Consider the following 22,565-nt stretch of genomic DNA (forward strand, 5'->3'; position numbering starts at 1 on the left):
TAATATTATTCGAATGCTTTATTTTGTTTATAAAGTTCATTATATATCAAGCATAAGGTTAAGAAGAATCTTTTGTTGACTTAGGGAAAAATTTATTAATATATTCAACACACTTTTAAAGCATCATTAATCCCATTTTAATGCTTTATTTAACAGTTAGAAAATGCTGCAGTGTTCGAAATTTTATAGTAACAGACATTCGTAAGTGAGCCTCAAGTTTTATAATCCTTTTTGGTTTTTCAGATACCTAATGATGCATTTTTCAGATCCACTGAGACATGTTATGTTCTTGACCTTCATGCGTTCTAATGTTTGTGAGACTGATTGCATATTGTCACCAGTCTCTCATTTCTGATAAAGTTGTAACAGATGGCTATGAGACTGTCTTTGAACATCTAATTCAAAAGGTGGTGACTCTTAATAGTAAATCAGCTGCTGGTCTGAAACCTTGGAATCCTTTCAAAGTACTTAGTAATAACTTGGTTCTTGTTCTATTTGCATCAAGACGCACCTGAATCTAGAGTCCATTTATCCGTGCAACTGTAAATTTTCTTAATTTATTCAGCGAACTGTATATAGAAGCATACTTGTTTTTTTCTATTATTTATTCAATATTTTTTATTGTTCCTTGTCTTACATACGAACAATCTGTTCTTTTAGGGGTATGATAAGCCAGATCATGGCTTTAAGGGTTGGTCCTTAAATACAAGCGCATTATGAAGATATTAATGATGATAACGATTAAAAAAACAATGTCAAAGACAAAGCATCTTTGCTGAAAACACTCAGTAAACGCAAGTGTTCACTTTCGACCTGGATTCAGTCATTGCAAGTATCATTCCTGTCTCGTGAGATCTTAATCGATTTGAACAAAGACCCAGTTTTCAAGACCTCACGTAAAATCCTTTGGTGTAGTCCCAGTCTGGCGCATTAGGGTCGTAGTACCCGCTGAATTCGTAGTCGTAGCAGCTGTATTCGTAGTCAGCGTAAGACTTGAAGTAATCTGGTGACCCGGCGTAGGTCGCCTCAGGGATGATGGATGTCATGTTGGCGATGCCGTGTCCGATGTACCTACACCCGTGGCAAAAGCGCTTCTGGATGTGGCAGCCGATGCGGCTGACGTTCTGGAAGATGAATGAAAAAGGATTTTACAGAAAGAAAAAAAACCCAGAGGAGGATTTGTCATTTTTAAGTAGTACGAAAGACATGAAGCAATAGAATTAAAAATGACAAAATATAAAAATTGAAATGCTCAAGGTTACCGATATAAAAAATAAAAAGGTTTAAAACTGCAATGTTTATATCATACATTGTTCAGGAATGTCGAGAGCAACGAAAAATAAACTTTACTAAGATGTTATTCTCTCGTAATGTAGGCGTCACATAATCCTTTGTTCGCAACGACTTGGAGCTTTTGAGACAATTGTCATGATGGCAGCCAATGAATCAATCAGTGTTGAAAGACCTTAAGGATAGCCCCTGCTATAGTAGATTCACATCAATCGTGCATCTGATGTCTAGGCCAGTCCCTTACGACGCTTCTGATTGGCTGTTGATAAGCCAATCACAGGGCTAGAAACTCTCAGCCTCTCGAGAGTTCACATGGGCAGGATGTATGTTCCACCTCTCCTGAGGGAAACTTTTAAAAGACGTATCCCTCTGGAGAGGTGGAACGTACATCCTGCCTGTGTGAACTCTCGAGAGAGACTGAGTTTCAAGCCTTGTGATTGGCTTATCAACAGCCAATCAGAAGCGTCGTAAGGGACTGGCCTAGACATCAGATGCACGGCTGATGTGAATCTACTATAGCTACAGCATATGGATAGGGCTCTTGTTTACGCCGATGAAAATAGGTCCAAACGTTTGATACTTATTCTCAACTCCCGTTGGGATGTCACCACCACACCTATTCTATCTTTATTCTAACTGTTAGCATTTTCATGCTTCTCTGCCTTCTTATTCCTAATTTCGAAGAGGTTCTTAACAGATTTCTTTCCTCTCTTTCAGTTATTATATCCATATCTGAAACATGGAGGTGTATATTTCCTAGCTGCCCATTTCAGCTAACAAGACTGCTCCGGATGCAACCTCAGGATTCCCTTAGGTATTCATTTGGAGTTTTACTTGCTTTTTGTTTACTATTAATAAAAAAAGTTTCGGAAGTTTCAAAATGAATTATATATGCAACCATGGATGAGTCAAATAGATTTTTATCTTTTATAGGCACCATAATCTCTTCTTTTTCAGCCAATATAAAACTTATTTCTTGCTGAGAGAAATGTCTCGCTTCTGGTTTCAAAAATAAACTGATACATTCATTTTCGTCAATGACTTGGGTGTTCTGTAGATTGTTAACACCCTGTGTTTCTTATTTAAAGGGGATATATACGCACATATACATGCGTGTGTGTGTGTTTTTTTTGTGCGTATGTACCTGTGTGGTGCGCGTGTACCTACGTGTATATATTACCAAAAGAAAAGAAGGTCATAATATCTTCACACAAGAAGTAAGATCCCGAGTTTTGGCGTTCTCTCCCTTAGCCCTTAGCTACGCCTAATATTTTTTGCCTAAAATACATTTGAAATTACTTTCGTAAATCTTGTCTTTCTCTGCCAAAGGAACTAGTATATTATATTTTTTCATATCGTCACTGTGTGTGAGTATATTTGCGGATAATAGCGTATTTATGAATATAAATAATAAATCTGAGAAATATTACACACACACACACACACACACCATAGATTACTTGAAAAGAGGACTAGCGACTCGGCTGCTCGGGTCGTCAAGGTCGGGTCCCAAACGGGAAGAGATCGCTTTTTAAAAACGCTCTTTCATTAACTTTTCTGTTGTTGTTTACTTAAGTTTTTTTTTTATATATTTGGTTTCCAAAAAAAAAGGAAAGTATTTTATCACTGTTTTCTAATAAACACCATTTAAATATTATTTTATCAAAGCTTAGGGTAAAAATAAAATCTTGATTTTTTGGATTAAACACTAATTTTAATACATGAAATCAGTACAATTATTGAATAGAGATTCAATATTTTTTTTTATATAAGAAGGATAAGCATATGATACCAATATAGGAAAAAATACAAATTACAAGAAAAGAAAAACAAATAATCGTGGATATGGCAGGGCTTGATAATTTTGCGTAGTATTTTAGTTCCAAATATAAGGAGAAATAAATCAGTGCAAAAATGCTAAGGAAAAATAAAGAAAACATCTAGATTCATATTTTCAGTTACCCATTAATCTTAATTTGATAGCTTTTCTCGTCGTCTTAAGCAACCTAGTTCATTCTATCGATCGGAATTGTTTGAAACATCTGCCCTGAACAATATATTTTTGAGAGATTGACAAGCTCTCTTGTTTTTTGCCAAAGAAGAATCAATCATTTCTAAAAGCTAAGCCACGTCATTTCCACAATATTTTCTCGCCTCACTTCATTTCTCAAACAAATGGAATGCACTGTGAAGAAAGAACACTACGTCAAGTGTAGGAACACAAAGGCCACTACGACTCGGTTCCTCTAAAAATTCTCTTGAAATGTTACCTTCACTTGCATCTCTTACCCCTTATTTATGAACAAGTTGGATACGACTGCTCGCCCACACATAAACACTGGAACACACACACACAAACACACACATATATATTATATATATATATATACATATATATATATATATATATATATATATATATATATATTATATATATATATATATATATATATGATATGTATACACACATACATTCATATGTACATGCATATACATAAACACACAAATACAAGCTTACTTATAGACATATTTTGGCATAATCTGCGTGCTTTAGTATATATAATATCAATTTGCATACGACTGCTCGTCCACACTTAAACACGCAAACACACACACACACACACACATATACGTGTGTGTGCGTGCGTGATATTCTGTTGCGGAGGAAAGATTACGTATAAAGTCTCGTTCGGGTTAGGCATGAGGATGGTTAATATTTGAAGGAAGGTAACATCACTCCCATCACTAAACAGTCCGCCATGACTTGAATAAGAAAATAATTCTAAGAAATGTCCTCGACCATTCGAGAGAAGATGTAGGTTTCCTGCTCTTGGGCATCAAAATAAAAATCCCATTGTTGTCACAGATAAACAAAAAATAAAAACCATCCCCTGTTATATAATTGTGCCTTGCAATATATCCTCAGACGAAAACTTACACTTCCACTTCAAGCCTTAGATGGGATAGTTTCCACAGCCCCAAGATGAACCTCTGGGGTTACTAAGGCCTCGAACCGATCCTGCGTCAAAGGACCTCTCCCGAACGAGGTAACCCCGATAGTACGATGTAGGAGAGGCATAGGACATACTAACTAAGCTTCCTACGACGCTCTTGCCCAAACGACGTCCCGTTCGATACACGTTCTGGAAAACATCGTAGAATCTACTTTAGACGGTGTTTACACAAGTAAGTGACAAAACCTTAGAGTAAAGACGACAAACGAATGTTTATCACTATGATATTCAAATATTGGTTGTTTCTGTCTTTCCTACGAATACGTACTGCACCTTCCCTCAGGAGACGTAATTGAATGAAAACGGTTCGGTCGCGATGTGAGTCTGAAATTCATATATGTGAAACACGTTTATATATATATATATATATATATATATATATATATATATATAATATATATATATATATATACACGCACACACATGCGAACGTTTTAGAATGAATGAATTTCAGTCTTCTAAATGAGAGGCCAGGGCGTTAGCAATTTATCCACATCCCCCTCTGGCTCCTTATTTGAAAGACTGAGGTTGGACCCTAAGTGTGAGTGAAATTTATATATATATATATATATATATATATATATATATATATATATCTGACAGCGCTTTCATGAGTCATGGGGACGCACACTGACTCTACCGCATCTGGTGAGCAACTGGAGCGCTGCCAATCATAGTTGATGGTTTTATACAGCATTACTAAACGTTGTACAAAAAAAACTCGATTGCGCCGAGGCTTTTACTTATTTGTTTTATTAACGTCTTGCTGCCATTCTTTGTATATATATATATATATATATATATATATATATATATATATATATATATATATATACAAAGAATGGCAGCAAGACGTTAATAAAACAAATAAGTAAAAGCCTCGGCGCAATCGAGTTTTTTTGTACAACGTTTAGTAATGCTGTATAAAACCATCAACTATGATTGGCAGCGTACCAGTTGCTCACCAGATGCGGTAGAGTCAGTGTGCGTCCCCATGACTCATGAAAGCGCTGTCAGATGCACGATCCATGGCTAACTTTAACCTTAAATAAGATAAAAACTATTGAGGCATTAGTTGCAATTTGGTGCGTTTGATGATTGGAGGGTGGATGATCAAAATACTGATTTGCAGCCCTCTGGCCTCAGTTTTTTTTTTTTTTTTTTTTTTGAGGGCTGACAGGATAAAGTGCTGACGGACAGACATAGCCGGCACTATAGTTTTTTTTTTTTTTTTTTTTTTTTTTTTTTTTTTTTACATAAATCTAAAACTATGTTGAAGACACGACTGAGATTTTGTTGAAAATGGCTATATTCTGACTGCCTCCTCCTTGTCGGTATACACTATCACAGCTCAACCGAAAACAAACTCAACAATAGGCGGTGGAAGTGAAATCTTGATCATAAACATAAGAAGAATAGAAACGTGTTTGGTGTCCAAGTCTCTTTCTTTTCCTTTTCATGGGATTACAGATATATTGCATGACCCTGGTTTTTTTTTCCGAACATCAATTCTCTCTTTACCGAACAAGACAAACTCCTTAACTTGAAGAACCGGAAGTAGGTTTGGCTTGAACCCTCCAGTTCGAAAAAGGAATCATCTAATTTTCTCAATGAAATTTTGCTTTGTCGTTTTATACGCACATTAAAAACATCTATTTATTCAGAGAAAATTGAAAAAATCCCACTTTGCTTGGTTTTGTCTCAAACAAGCTTAGGAGGTCTCCGTCTGATTTGTTTTCCGATTCATCTTCTTTTGAGAGGCGAGTTTATCCATTCTTTCGAAATTATGGCCGGTTCTCATTTTATTTCCCTTCTCTTTTTTTCTGTTGGCTTGGAGTGGAATTTGGGTAATGGTATTAAGGTGTCCGTTCTATTTTATCAGCCTTTGCTTAAAAAATATTGAGTTCTGTAATAACGCGGTAAATCAATAAGTGACCTTTATACACCTGTCGGGTAAAGGAATGATAATTCTTGTGGTTTACACATCACTGACAAGTTTCTCCACTCAGATGTAAAGAAATGTAAAGAAATTCGATTTTTGAATTAAACTCATGTGACTTTTGACTTTTAAAATGAAAACTATGTTCTTCGATAAGTAGTGAAGATTTAAGTTGGTAATTTCCGATATTTGTAACGATAGACATTGTAAGTTGGAAGGAAATCCATGCGTATTTATTCAGCCAAATTTAAACAGGAACTCCTTACAAGTAAAAAGGTTGGGCAAATCATCAGTTTTATATAATAAAAGTAATAATGATGATAATATGGAAGATATCCGTGGAAATTGAGACCAAACATAATTGAATAAAGGAATTTGTTCTCCAGATTATTCTTGTACATTGCAAAGCTAATCTAGACGATTGGTAAACTCAATGTCAGTTTCAAGGAGAAAACCATTCGAATTACGTGGGTCAGTTCAGGTTAGTAGAACTTAGAGAAATGTCATTTCAGTAAATAAAAGCAGTTACAAAAAAAAACACCTACGAATAATATCTGAACACCTCACGCATATTTTTGAAAAATCGAGTATAAATAAAAGGATTATCCTGTCTTAATTTTTTTTTTGCCCTAAGAAGCTGCTTTAATAACAAACGCCAAAAGATATAGATTTGTGGAAGGTAACCATACTCTATCTTGAGAACAGGGGGACGATGCCTTTGCATGCTGCAGCCAATCTACTAAGTGCATTTAGGCATCATCTCGGTTCTTGACTTGTTCATGCACTACCTACCTACGCTCCTCAGTCGTCAAGTGCCTTTTTGTCTTTCATATGTGAACATTTTTAACTCGTGATTCTTTTTTTTCATAAATTTTAATGGAAATTTGGAGTGTTTGTCCTTGTGAAAGTGACTGCAGTGTAGCTGGAACATCTAGGAATTGTGTAAGAAGTTTCTTTGCCGGTAAAAGGGGATTAGTAGAACCTTATTTCCACTTGCTGACTTATGGCCTCCCTTATTTCTTCTTCATGCTTATTTTGAGAGAAACTCGGTAGCCTCACGAGCCTCCGCACTTGCATCGTCCGGGGAACTTATTACTTGAAAATATTTGCATTTAAAACAAATGAAGTTGGCATTATCTTCATTATCTTTTATTACTCAATAACGTGAAAGATGCTACATCACACCGTTTTGTACCACTGGATGCAACCATCGTTTTTTGCACAGACATCAAATGTTTCTCGATTTGCATGTGGACAGGATCAGTTGTCGGAATCTGCACTGTCCATTTGCCGCCATCCTTATTGTCTCATATTTCCTGTATTATTTCCAACTCGGAATTTCTTTGGATTGGTTTTCACTATGAATATAGCATCTTTATTTCAACTGCCGTCCACAAAGTTGAAATTGCACATCGAAAGCCCAACTTCTGTGAACTAATCTTAAACAAACCAAACGTGTCACAAAAGTGACGTGAAACTGAACATCAACTTAACAACAGAGGCGGCCTCTGGAACAAACCAGAAAACAAAAAAAGACAAATAGAATTACGTGAACCAGAGAGATAAAACCAAAACACAGTACTGACAAAGAAAGGTAAATTATTCTCAATACAACTGTGTTATATATTTAGTGGCGTAAGACCATAAGGTCTCTGTAGGTTGGCGACTGGGTGGAGGGGGGTGTGGAATTTAAAGGCACTTATGTCCACGGGGGATATACCTAGACCGTGCTTATGTCTACTTGCTGAGTAATCAGCAGCCATTACCTCGTTCCTCCAGGTCCCACTTGGGAAACGGGACACGAGCATGATCGAATGTTTATGTTCGGTCTCAAAGTATCAAACTGTCCCTTGCCTCTGTTAACTCGTTAAGAACCTTTAAGCCATTTAATCCTATAAACTCCTTGAATGGTATGACAAGATAACTAAAGTTTAACGAGGCGCACCATACAAAAAAAAAATCCATAAAGTTTAGAATCATATCGATAATGACAATATCAACGACATGACATATTCAACATCTCTTTTCTCACTCTCTCCTCATTTTTTACTAAATCAATAAATCCGAGAAATGCCCATAGATCATGGCAGGTGTTCGAACCTCAGTGATCTTGCCGAGCCTGGGACCTTTCTGAAAGCTGTGGATCAGAAATAGAAAGCGTAACTCGAAAGGGAGAAATAATCTGTCCATTAAATAAGGAAAGATTGCCGGGGTTCAGTAAAGCCATGAAACGAAGAAAATGACAAACCTCGGTAGCTTTACTGGAACTCCGTTGATATTCTCTATCTTTCATCTGACTTTCCACCCTCTCTTATACCAATTGTTTCACAGCGCAACTGCGAAGTTTTCCTCCTGGTACACCTTTCAAACATTCTTACTCTCAATTCGCCTTTCGACGCTGAATGACCTCATAGGCTCCAGCAATTGGCCTTTGGCCTAAATTCTGTATTCATATAGACCTCGGTAGCGGTTCATAAAGTTAATCGTTTCATAACTTTACTTAGTATATGCTTTATGTGTTTAAAAAAAAAAAATTTTTTTCTCGGCCTATCAGAAAATTCCAATACTTTCTGGCTGCCATGTAATCGACTCAAAAGAGAAAGTAAAGAGATTCGAAATATGTAAAGACGTAGAGAGAGAGAGAGAGAGAGAGAGAGAGAGAGAGAGAGAGAGAGAGAGAGAGAGAGAAATATGGTACATGTACCTGTTATACAATAGCCTACACAACATGAATTAAAAAGTTCCTATAACAATTACGAAACATTTTGCTGTTAAAGATATCTCATGATATCTTTGCAAAGACAGGTACTGACAATGATTCAGTTATAAGAGTTTTGGAACGAACATGGAAAAGAATGAATTTTTCTAAGCCAGTTTAATTCAATTCACTTATTTCTTTAAACTGTTGGTTAAGTGACAAATATTGTAGATAACATTTTTTCCCCGTCATCATCCAACGATCTTTGTTCCCAATAGTAATAATGAAACTAATGTACACTGGTCGTGAAATAGGCAACAGTAGGAAGAACTAGATTATCAGGAACTGTACCCAATCACGCCCAATCGTATGCCCCGAAAACCAAGTGACTTGAGTGTTCCTGCTTGCTTAAGTAGTCCGGGGAGTGAGGGGAGTGTCCTTAGCGCTGGCTCACGAGTATGTATGTATATATATATATATATATATATATATATATATATATATATCTATATATAATATCTATATATCTATCTATATTATATATATTATATATATATATATCATAGATTATATATCTATATTATATATATAATATATAAAGGCAAATGCCACGAAGGACAGTGAAACAACGGAGTGATTGCTATAGTAGATTCATATCAACCTTGCATCCGATGTGTAGACCAGTCCTTCACGACGCTCCTGATTGGCTATTGAGAAGCCAATCGCAGGGCTGGAAACTCTCATTCTCTCGAGAGAGTTCACATAAGCAGGATCTATCTCCCGAGGGATACTTTTGAAAGACTTATGCCTCAGGAGAGGTGGTAAAACATACATCCTACCCATGTGATAAGCCCTGTGATGGCTTATCAACAGCCAATCAGGAGCGTCGTAAGGGACTGGTCTTGACATCAAATGCACCGTTGATGTGAATCTACTATAAGGTCTTACGACACAACGGACCTATACACTAACAGTCTGCTAGTAAAAGGACAGTTGTGTCGAAAGTCCTAGCAATCTCTCCCTGGTTTCACTTTCCCTCGCGGCATTAGCTTTTATTCATATAATTCAACACGTTCCATATTTTCATGATTCAGTTATACATACATACATACATACATACATACACACACACACACATATATATTAATTATATATATTATATATAATATCTTATATATAATATATGTAATATAATATATATGTGTGTAAATAGGAAGAGAGCACACATACATCAATACTTGCGTGATAGGTGTTGCCAACACCAACTTCCTATGTTATATAAACAAGACATGGACCTCAGCTGTATTCTGGGCACGATCCTTTTTATTTCAACTTACTTGCGAACAGGCACGGAGACATAGTAGCTAGCCATGAACACTTGACATTAATTCCAAGGATGAGCGGTAGAGTTTACAGGATAAGATATATATATATATATATATATATATATATATAATATATATATATATATATATATATATATATATACTGTATATATACAATTTGCTATTTACCTACTTAATATCGTTAATTCCGAATTATTTTAATAATTTCTTTTTCTCTTGACCAACTTGAACTGAAGATCTTATAGAAACAATTCAAAACAGAATATGGTTATATAGTATATATGTATATATATATATATATATATATATATATAATATTATATATATATATATAATATATATATTTATATATGTGTGTGTTTGTGTATATATATATATATATATATATATGTATATATATATATATATATATATATATATATATATATATATATATATCTCAAGTTAAAAGGCCCATTAAAACACTCTGGTTTTAAGTTAAGGACTATATTTCCCTTTGGTGTATGTTATTCGACCGTTCCTGATGAACTGGATAAATTATTAAACGGTATATGTGGCGTAAAGCAGTAATATATATATATATATATATATATATAATATTAATATAATATAGAACATACATAAACACACACACACATATGTATTCATATAATATATATATATGTATATAATATATATATATATATATATATATATATATATATATGAAGTAAGGTATTTAGACCTATCCTATTCTTATATTACAAGATAATTTGACGTCAGCAGTCATTCCTAAGAACCCCTGACCTTGGATGAAGAGTTTTTTAATACATTGATGAACGACACCAGTATGTTAGATATAACCGAGAGTTTGGTAATGAATCAAATGAACAAGTTACTATAATAAATAAATAAATAAATATAATGTTAACTCAAATGAATTAGATAGATAAATCAAATAAAGTCTAGAAGGATTTGTGACTGAATTACCAGCATTATTGCATATGCCTGATTAATCCTCTCGTATAGAATTCTTCCTTGAATAATTTTCTAATTTTTCAGTCATTCCTTCTACTTCACGTGAATGTACCGGCAGAACGGCAACTTCAAGTAATCATGAAGAAAATAGTGAGATGGAGGGACTATCCATTTGGCTATCAAGAAGAGCTGACAGTTATTACCGCCACAGCATAACCAGCTAGCTTTTCAATAAGTTAGGATTGAAAGAGCGTGACAGATAGAGTAGCTGAATAAAGAAAATGAACCAAGCCTTACCTTCTTTCCTAATCTCCTCTTCTTCTTTTTCTTCTTCGTCTTCTTGTTCTCAGGTGCGGAAACTTCCACCGGTATCGCATCCTTGTTTTTCTCTTTCAACCATCTGTGCCACAGATTCTGGATTCGTTTGACCAGAAAGTACCTCAGCTCGTTCTTTCTTTTGCCGTGACTGGCTGGCGGCGAATCCCTCTGTTGGCGCAGGTCCAGTTCTGAAGTGCTCTCTCTTACTAAAAGTATTTTGTCCTCCTTCTTTGCGCCTCTTCTCGAATTCGCATTGAAAAAACAATGCAATCCGTACAAACGGTTTTTCTGAGCGTAGGAGAGGTTCCTGCCACAGCTGTCTTGGTATAAAGGTGTTTCACCTGATGGTTCTTCGGACGTCGTCACGTTTTCATTTCTTTTCATTTCCCCTGTGATCAGGACGTCCGCCTGCGCTTCTTTATCCTCTTCTATAACGGACAGCGAGACAGAAGGGTTGCTCAGGTGTTCTATTCCCAGTCTCATTTTCTCACTCAGTACATCTTTGCAATACGTGTCTATATTCATGTCGTATTTCATGAGGTCTTTTTGCATCTGTCGTAAATTTGTGCTGTGCAGCAATACCTGTATAGGAACGCCTTTCAAGAATGTCTCGTCGGAGCTCTCTAGAATACGTCCGGGTGGCTGATCTCCGGCGAGGTCGGTTTTGTTGTTGGCAGATTGACGTCCATTACGTAAAGAACAGGACAAGACTTTTCTTTGTTGCGTTTGCGTTTCTGCCTCGTTCTGGCTGAGCCTCCACTTATTTCGTTCCCCGAGGTGGACCCTTCTCAGTCTAGCCTCTTTTAGTGATATCTCTGAAGGCGCAGTCGGATTAAGAAGGTTACTGTCCAGGAAGTCCGCTGCCATCTTCCTCATTCGTTTTCTGTCTCTGGCAAAGAAAGAATACGAGCGAATAAGCTGTTAAAGTTAAGTATATCTTAGTTTGACCAGACCACTAAGCTGATTAACAACTCTCCTAGGGCTGGCCCAAAGGATTAGATATTTTTACTTGCCTAGATACTACTTGGTTACCTAGCAACGGGACCTACAGCTTATTGTGGTATCCGAACCACATTATATCGAGAATTTAATTTCTATCATCAGAAAGAAACCCCTCTGGTTCCGCGTTGGCCGAGTCGAGAATCGAACTCCGGACCACCGGATTGGTAGCCGAGCGCGAAATCTACTCGTCCAACGAGGAACTAATAAGTATTTATGACAGATAGAAGTGGAGTAGGGAACATAAAAGTCTGACAGAATTCAGATATACTCAGAACTGATAATCGTTCTTGGTAAATAAAAATCAGACGTGTTCTGGAAATATGTTAAAAGCGTGAAAATTCACTGCGTTTACAAGACCAACTGGGTACCTCTTCATTTGATCACCCGAAGAGGAGACAGTAAATTTTAACGTTTTTAATGCACTTTCAAAACACAACCGATTTGAATTTATTCTTACAGCACGACAAATGTCCGTATTCTTGGTACCTACTCTTCAATCGGGATTAAGTTTAACGTTTCTAAGCTATAAAAATAGATACCTCAAGATTAACAGAAGTAACTTTGATTTAAAGATAACCCCTCTCATATTATCTCATAAAATTTGAAGGCATGTTTTATGCAGTTTCCTCACAGTGGTTTTCTGTCGTGAGTTCCATACAATAGCATGATTTATTCCGTTCTTGGCTTGTTATCGACGTTACAGACATTTTGTAAGAACTTAACAATTAGTAATTTCATAATGATTTTAACGGAAATATATGTTGGACCAAGATCTGTTTAAAATTTCCTTTCATATCTCTATAGTCATGGATTCATTTTGACAACGTGAACTAAATATTGTGACACATATCACGTTATCCATTGTTTTGGCATTGCAGAGAGAGAGGAGAGAGAGAGAGAGAGAGAGAGAGAGAGAGAGAGAGAGACTAATAAAAGAAAGATTTTTCTGGACGGGTTTAAGATCCCTATATGTAAACGACATCTTTAATCGAGACATTCCCATAACTGATTAACAATTGAATATATAAAATCCATGATCACATTCCCCCCGCCCCCCTCAGAAAATAGTAAGTCTCGTGTATTCACGACGCAGGTATTCACAAATGTCAGGCTGCTGACCTTTCATACTTTACTAACTTCAAAATGTTGAGTTCATGTTACTGCTAAAGTCACCTCAGTAGAAGGTTCTTTAGACGTCATTCTTACCAGCGTACATCAACCGGTCTCACTTGACTTACTGTTGGTTAACATAATTCCAGAATCTTTCGTTGTTTTCTTAAGAAATCAAACTGATCGAAGGACTGACGCATGTGCCCACACAGATATGTATATATGATATATGATTATATATATATAATATTATATATTATTATATTATTTAATGTATCTATGTAATAGGGGTATTATAGTCTTATTATCTAGTATTATGTATATATGACTATAAAAATGTTCTGTTACAACCGAATTCCATCTAATAAAAGGAGCCCATAAAAACACCAAAATATAGAGAGAAAAATACTATATCTCAGAGACTGCTTTCTCGCTCTTCAGGTAGATGGATGAGATAAGTTAAAGAAAAGGTGGTATTAATACCAAGAGGTCCATCCACAGGTAAGCCAATTTAGGTCACTGCCGCTGATAATCTTCCTTTAAGCTTCCTAAGCATTGGTTGAATGAAAATCTGTCGATGACATCTGAATCCCATGCTCCTTTTGAGATGTTCATTACCTGCCTCTGTTTAATCAAGGCCGATTCCATCATTTGACTCTTTTACCGCCAGTTGCTGCTATAAATTATACGTGACAAATTCCAGTTTATTCTATGGTTATGTTCATTTATATGGTTGAAAATAGGCGAGTTCTGTTGTTCATACCTAACTGACCGTTTATGTTGTATTAATCTCTGGGGAAGTGATTTTCCTGTAAATCTGATGAAATATTGATCACAGTCCAGGCATAGGATTTCGTAAATGCCTGTGTCCTTGGGGGATGTCTTTTGTTGGACGTTAATCAGGGATTTGGCTAAGGTGTTTGGGTAAGTAAATGCAAAAGGGTTAGATTTTCCGAGGGTCTGGGTCACAGTCTTAATCCTCTCCGGGTGTTTTATTTTTATTTTATTGTTGGGTGTCTCTGGTCTTGTCTTCAGGGGGTCGGTAGAAAATTACGTTTGCTTTGTGAATTTCTTTCTCAATTATATGGTCAGGATACTTTAAAGACGAAAGCTGCTTACGAATTAGTTCAAATTCCTTGTCCTATCTTTCCTATCACGACATTCCTATCAAGATAGGCGTAGCCAGCAACCTATTCTTAAGAGCCTTACAAATTTGTTCCCCAGATTTCCTGACCCTAGGAAAATCTAACCCTTTTGCATTTACTTACCCAAACACCTTAGCCAAATCCCTGATTAACATCCAACAAAAGACATCCCCAAGGACACAGGCATTTTCGAAATCCCATGCCTGGACTGTGACCAATCTTACATCGGATTTACAGAAAAATCACTTCCCCAGAGATTAATACAACATTAACGGCCAGTTAGGTATGGACAACAGAACTCGCCTATTTTCAACCATATAAATGAACATAACCATGAAATGAACTGAAATTTGTCACGTATAATTTATAGCAGCAACTGCTGGTACAAGAGTCAAATGATGGAATCGGCCTTGATTAAACAGAGGCAGGTAATGAACATCTCAAAAGGAGCATGGGATTCAGATGTCATCGACAAGATTTTCATTCAACCAACGCTTAAGAAGATTAAAGGAAGATTATCAGCGGCAGTGACCTAAATTGGCTTACCTGTGGATGGACCTCTTGGTATAAATACCACCTTTTCTGAAACTTATCTCATCCATCTACCTGAGAAGCGAGAAAGCAGTCTCTGAGATATAGTATTTTTCTCTCTATATTTTGGTTTTTGTTTTTTATGGGCTCCTTTTATTATATATATATATATATATATATATATATATATATAGATATATATATAATATATATATATATATATTTGTGTGTGTGTGTGTGTGTGTGTAATTGTAATAGCCACAGTGCCCTCTTAACTTCCCAGATTCTTTGCTCATTTTTGGATACGCTTATCACTACAAAGCCTTCAGCTCTAACTTCAAAGAAATATAAAGAAATCATGAAGTTCCGGTAGAGGGAAACGAACCCGCGATACCCTAATCACGACGAGGTCACCTTGCCGACCTGACCAGTTATATATATATATATATATATATATATATATATATATATATTAGATATATATATATTATAGATATATTATATATTTGTATTCGAGAAAGTAATTTTTATTATCTTCAGTCATAGATATTTCTATTCTGCTCGCATGTCTTAATGCATTTTCCCGTGATCTATCTCCTTCATATTGAAATATGGCTGCTGGAGTAAATTATTGCGAACAGCTTCGTCAAATTATTCTATTCTGTGACAAATAAAAGGTCGTTCAGGGCCCAGCGCACGATTTATAACTTGCAGTTGTAAAATTATTATTATTATTATTATTAGTCTGTTAAAAAGAATGGCAGAATTAAGCGTGTTGATTTTATACATTGTTTTTTCTATTTTCCTTAAAATTCGCTTCCCAAGCTCAGAGATGTTTCTGAGCTAGCCAGAAACATCGCTGAGCCTGAGAAGCGAATTGTAAGGAAAATAGAAAAAACAACATATAAAATCCAACTCGCTTAATTCTGCCATTCTTTTTAACAGCATTTGTCTAAAAGAGGGTCTTCTACCAAAATATTATTATTGTTATTATTACGGTCTGCATACAAAAATGCGCTTTCAGTTTGCGTTTCATCATAGCACGTATATTATCTTGATTTGATGCCTGGTCAGGTATTGGAAATGAATCAATGAAGTCTTATAAAATAAATGTCGACGAAAAACTTACATGAAAATATTTCAACATCAATAAGATTAGTTTTTCATTTGATGTTCTTCAGTAATGTTATCCTTTACGTCTCCGTTTTTATATTCATTGATCAAAGAAAACCTCTCTCTCTCTCTCTCTCTCTCTCTCTCTCTCTCTCTCTCTCTCTCTCTCTCTCTCTTCTATCGAAAACTTCCAGTATTCATGGCATGGGCTTTCTACTAACACAAATAAAGTTTTCGCAGTGAATGACTACCACTAGTCAGCAATACCTCTGTCACCAAGGTTAGGCTAGCGATAGCTAATGATGATGTCAAACATCATATGCCCCGGTCATGAAGGTGAGTAGCCACTTACAGACCACAGGTGGCATCATAAGCAATTATTAGATAATAAGGTTACCAGTGATGTAGATAACGCGGTAAGAGGAAGATGGGAGTGTAATCAATTCTCAAGACACGAGCTTATCATTCGATTTGTCATATGCAGCGCTTTGATCATGATATAGCTTAATATATGATACTATCAATCCTGTGATACATCAGCCAAATTTCTCCGCGATCCGGAGGCGAACTTGAGTGAAAAAAAAAAACACACATACACACACAGACCGATGACGTCACGGAGCCTGTCAGGTGGCGTTCTCTCTTAGAGAAAGTCCGGATGTAACCAATTGGCTCTAATTCCAATCTTTACGTACGCTGGCACTCGGACAGCCGACTTATGTTCTGCGGGCGACCTTATCCTCCTCTGGGCATAATGCCAGGTCTTTTGTGTGTGCCTAAGGGCGCTGAGGGTTATGTCATGTAACCCTCACTTGGAATATTCTTAGTCTATCTTTTATCATACTTTAGATGCTATATTCATTTTACTATGGTATCTTACTTCCTGGTTGCCAGTTTGTCTGTCTGTTTGTATACGTGTCCGTCAATCTTGCTTTCTTACTGTGTGCAGCCTAATTGTGTTATATTATTATAATATATTAATATATATATATATATATCTATATATAATATATCATATATTATATATGTGTGTGTGTGTGTGTGTGTGTGCGTGTGTGCGTGTGTGCGTGTGTGTGTGTGTGTGTGTGTATGTGTGTATACTCCCAATTAGTTTTTTTAGGATGAGGTTATTTTTCCCTGTCCTTACTGAACATGTTTGATACCAACAGCTACTGACTAATGACCAAGTGTCCAATGCACCATTAGGTTAAGACACGACGGAGGGAAGTTGTGAAGTCCTTGGAAGAGAGACTTCCACTAAATTCCACATGAGCCCATTTCTCTTGAGTCCAATAGCCTCTACATTTCTCAAGTCAGTGGGCTTCTGTACAATACTACGAAGTAACTAGCAGTTGAACCAGGACGTTTCTGGCCTAGGAATAGCCCGTGGCTTTGGGGAACACATATAAAGCGTTCTCAAAGCAGAGAGATGCCTAGGGAAGGTATGTGGGACCCTTTAGAATGGGGAAATACTCTCATGATTCTAAGATAGGCTGCCTTTCCTGAAGCCAGTGATAATCACACCTCTATTCCTGATGGCTGCCGGAGCATTAAAAACTATAATATGCTCACCAAGACTAAGTGACAGAGTCCGCTTGTAATGTTATTGGTCATAGACATTGGGAACACTGAAAGAAGTGGTACGTGTGAGACGAATAAACATAAAGTAAAGTACCAAAAAATTATATGAGATGCAGTGGCAAAACAAAAGGAAAGATCATAAATGAGAAGAGATAGGGAAGGTAACCAGTAAAAAATAAAAGAGGAAAAGAGGGTAAGCGCTGAAAGTGGCGTTATGGATATGGGAAAGAGCTGCTGCAAGGTTTTGTATAGGAAAGTGAATGCAGAGAGGATGATTACTGAGTAAATGAATCTCAAAATAAATGATGAAAATGGATGCTATTTTCTGAATGCAGTCCTGGGTCAATGGGGTGAGTATGCTAAAGATTTTTTAAAAGCTTTAGAATAAAAAAAGCAGAGCTGAGTGGCATAAGAGATGAAGAATTACTGTAAGTTTTCGGAAAGCTTGAGGAAATTATCGTTGAAAGTGTGAGAAGGGCAAAGAAGATGTTAAAGAATAAAAAGACTCAAATAATTGAAGGGATTATAGTTCAGATGCAGTGCACAGTGATAAACAAAATGTACAAGGTATGTCTGAATGTCAGAAAGGTTCCAAACGAATGAGTGAGGCGGCATAATTGTTCCTCGTTATGAGGAAAGATGACAGAGGAGATAGTAAGAATTGTAGAGACCTAATGTTATAGCATAATGGGGAAGGTGTATTGTAAGCGTATGATTCGGAAACTAAGACAAATGCCAGGAGTATTGAGATTTGAGAAGGGATCTAGTACTGTAGGGAATAGTTAGGAGAAAAGGTGGAGACTATGTCTGGATCTAGTACTGTAGGGAATAGTTAGGAGAAAAGGTGGAGGCATACTTGGCTTTACAAATAGCTTATGACTGAATTGTGAATGCTGTGTGGAGGGTGTTGGTATGTACCATGCAGCTGATATTGCATAGAGAAAGATTAATTAAAAGATTGCGATGATGGAAGCGAAGCAGCATTAGTTAGAAGTGGATGTGAAAGAGTCAATGTTGAATTTGGAGTTGAGAAAATGCAAAAGGGAAGTGGCAAAAATGATAAGAGTAAAGATTGACCAGATTTTCTCGAGAGAGTTTAATGATGCTGAGAGAGAGTATGACGGTAGTTCGACGAACAGACTGTGTGATACTGAAGTGTCAGGAGGAAGAAGGTGAGGAGGGTCTAGTAAGTACTAGACAGATGTGGTGGAACTGTTATTGAAAAGGAAGGGGTTTAATATCCAGGAAGTGCGAGAGTGAGTGTGAGAGACAGGTGAATGAATAGCAGTGTTTGAGTTGGGTGTTTGATTCACTGTTGATAAACATCTGGATAGGTGCCCATAATAAGTCTTTCAACTTTCCACTTTGCCTTTTCTTAGCTTCAAATTCACATTTTCACTCTTTCACATTCACCTATTCTAACTATTGCCTCGCTTCCATCATCACAATCTTTTAATCTTTCTCCACACAATATCAGCTGTATGGTACATCCCATGAGGGTTTCATCCGCGATTCAGAAATTCTAGCATGAATTGATCCAACTTAGGTCTAATCTAAATAAAAAATAAACATGAACACCGAAATGGAGTCATTTGAACAAAACGATAGAGCCGTAAAAATCTGGGCAGTCATTGCAAGGGGGAAAATGTCTATTGGACAGGCCAAAGAGTCAGTGAAGAATATACCCTTTAACAAAGAATTGAATGACTACCTCAAAATCCAACGAGAGGTGAGGATTCAGATGAAGAACCGATTTTCTTATGATTCAAAATGGAGGTTTAGATAGGATGGAATCGCGTTCTAAAGCGACACTTGTGTTCCCAAATTCTGCTTACCCAACTGAGACAGCGAACAAGTAAAGAGATAACGACAGTTGAATGAAGGTTAACAAGAAGATCAGGTCTCTCCTTCAATAGCAATCTTACTATAAATAAAATGTAAAAATAAACTGAATCCCAGCTGAATAGTACCAGGGTATTTCTTGTAGCCTTTTCGAACCATATAACAACTTCTATACCAATGAAAGATACTATGATCTACTTTACATTTTTGTTATTTAATAAATTTTGTGAAAGACAAAAGCAAGGCATTATATCTCTGTGAAATAATATAAGAGGAAAGCCATGCCATGATGGAAAAGTTTTAAACTGGGCAAACACTGAATGTATTATCATTAGGTTATAGTTCGTAATGAATTCATATATATAACTTTGGTGACAATCTTAGGTAACTGAATCCCAGTCCAGGAAGATTATGTTTCTCTCTCTCTCTCTCTCTCTCTCTCTCTCCAAGTATCTTTTTATTTATATCCTTCCATATATATATATATATATATTAATATATATATATATATATATATATATATTTATATGTATATATATATATATATATATATATATATATATATATATATATATATATATATATATATATATATGTGGGTGTGTGTGTGTGTGTGTTTGTGCGTGTTAATATCGGGTTGTCCGATTATCTCTCGTTTTCTCTATTTATGTGCGCTTTCCTTAAAGTTTACCTTTTCAAAATATCTGCATTTCCAGAATCCCATTACCATTGGTTATAACGTCAATCTGGACCCCTACTATATAAGCACTCGCCTATCTTATTGCAACTGAGCCAATTCCTTAACAACATCGTTAATGAATACGTTCTTAAGCGAAGCACATTTTGTAAGCAATATAAGATAAATATCAATAATACCTGTGTCTGATAACTTGGCTACTTCATTCCACTCTCGGCATAGTCGTCCTCTCAGGAAGCAATGTCGACGAAAGATAACGTTTCGTCTTATCACAAGACCTAAACTTTCCACCTGGAGTAGAGGATTGATGCTCGTCCTCCTCTCACTCGGCGAGCACTGAGACTGCAATGTGGGTCCATTTGTCGATCTCATGCCCTGCCACGACCTTCGGAGGTCCCATTGTTCAGTTCGAATTTATTCAGAACGTCGACGCTACGACCCTCTTCCTTTCTTTGGGTCTTCCGCGTCATTCTGCTCCTTTTTTTTTTTGCGAAGTCAAGAGTGTCCGAGATGTGTAGCCCACATTTAATGGTACGACAACCAACCGCCTTTTTCAGAGCAATGTATATCCATCATCAAGAATTTTAAAAGCGATTGCATTTAAATCCATGAAGCAGAGGGCAGGGGGGAAGGTAGAACAGCTGCTTTGATGGCTAGCGACAGTTGCTAACGCTCCATAACGGATTTGTCTTTATAAAGTATGCAGATCTCCATTGAGTTGCAATCTATTTTGATTTGCCACCCTCTTCTTAGGACATGTCGCAGATAAGATTTTAGACTTACATAAAAAATAATATTTAGAAAATAATTTTTAAGTGTTGGAGGTTGAGACGTAATGCAATATATATATATATATATATATATATATATATATATATATATATATATAATATATATATATATATATACATGTTATATAAATAATAATAATAATAATAATAATAATAATAATAATAATAATAATAATAATAATAATAATAATATTGAGAAACTAATTTTGAAGTGTTGGTTGAAACATTATGCAATATATAGTGTGTGTGTGTATGTGTGTGTGTGTGTTTGTTGTAAGCATATAACGAAACCAGGCAATTCACGAAATGCCTGTTTCACTGTCTTTCCTGGTAATTATATATATCTATATATATATATATAATATATATATATATATATATATATAATATATATATGTATATGTATATATATATATATATATTATATATATATATGTATGTATATATATATATATATATATATGTTATATAGATATATATATATATATATTATAATATATATATATATATATATATATATATAATATATGTGTGTGTGTGTAATGTGTGGTGTGTGTGTTTGTTTGTTTGTTAAGCAGATTAACTGAAACCAGGCAATTGCTCGAAATGCCTCGTTTCACTGTCTTCCTGTAATATATATATATATATGTATATATATATATATATATATATATATCTATAGGTATATATATATATATATATGATATATATATGTATGTATATATATTATATATATATGTATATATATTATATATATATATGTGTGTAATGTATATATTATATATATATATATATAAATATAAATCTATATGTATAGTATGTATATATATATATTTTATAGTATATATATATATATATATATATATATATATATATAGTATATATATATATATATATATATGACTACTAGTTCCATGTTGAAATCGTTCATTTGACTGTGATTCATATACGATTTGTGGGTTACTGTGTTTTTAACTTTCAGATAAGTTTTTCAAAATTTTGCAGTTCTTAAAACTGATAATTCTTACCAAGACTTCAGTGTGAAATCCACGTCTGGATTACATTTGGGATTTTTTTCGAAGAATATTTGAAAAAAAAATGATACATCCTGAAACAGAATCATTGAAATAGTAAATCGAATATTCTGTTTACTTTTGAAGAATCGTCCAGGCTTGTTTATTCAGGGCTGAC

The 22,565-nt window shown here is 35.5% G+C and overlaps 2 protein-coding genes across 4 annotated transcripts in view; one reads left to right on the forward strand and one right to left on the reverse strand.

Annotated features, from left to right (window-relative positions):
- Positions 1 to 22,565, forward strand: part of LOC135205409 (uncharacterized) — a 155,540-nt gene that overhangs the window by 12,930 nt on the left and 120,045 nt on the right. Inside the window, exon 2 of one of the 2 annotated variants that reach the window (XM_064235941.1) lies at positions 2,008 to 2,104. The exons of the other annotated variant lie outside the window; for it this stretch is intronic. The gene's annotated coding sequence lies outside the window, so the exon portion shown is untranslated. The remainder of the gene's footprint in view (positions 1 to 2,007; positions 2,105 to 22,565) is intronic. 2 annotated transcript variants of the gene reach the window in all.
- On the reverse strand, positions 4 to 20,952 carry LOC135205414 (uncharacterized). Of its 2 annotated transcripts, XM_064235956.1 has the most exons (4): positions 20,763 to 20,952; positions 11,542 to 12,451; positions 4,229 to 4,433; positions 4 to 1,124 (listed from the first exon to the last, which is right to left on the reverse strand). In XM_064235956.1, the coding sequence occupies exons 2-3, from the start codon at positions 12,436 to 12,438 to the stop codon at positions 4,245 to 4,247; spliced, it is 1,086 nt and encodes a 361-aa protein (XP_064092026.1). In that variant the 5' UTR covers positions 12,439 to 12,451; positions 20,763 to 20,952; the 3' UTR covers positions 4 to 1,124; positions 4,229 to 4,244. The 2 variants fall into 2 exon arrangements, with proteins under 2 accessions (XP_064092026.1, XP_064092025.1); XM_064235955.1 differs by lacking the exon at positions 4,229 to 4,433.

This window comes from Macrobrachium nipponense, chromosome 24 (assembly GCF_015104395.2).
Source record: "Macrobrachium nipponense isolate FS-2020 chromosome 24, ASM1510439v2, whole genome shotgun sequence".
NCBI classification, from domain to species: domain Eukaryota; kingdom Metazoa; phylum Arthropoda; class Malacostraca; order Decapoda; family Palaemonidae; genus Macrobrachium; species Macrobrachium nipponense.

Bases quoted from the DNA above. Each gene is read 5' to 3' on its own strand.
- LOC135205414 (XM_064235955.1), bottom strand. From the start codon at position 12,438: ATGAGGAAGATGGCAGCGGACTTCCTGGACAGTAACCTTCTTAATCCG. The intron at 1,125-11,541 runs GTAAGGCTTGGT...TTCATCTTCCAG, and splicing joins AGAGGAGATTAGGAAAGAAG to AACGTCAGCCGCATCGGCTG.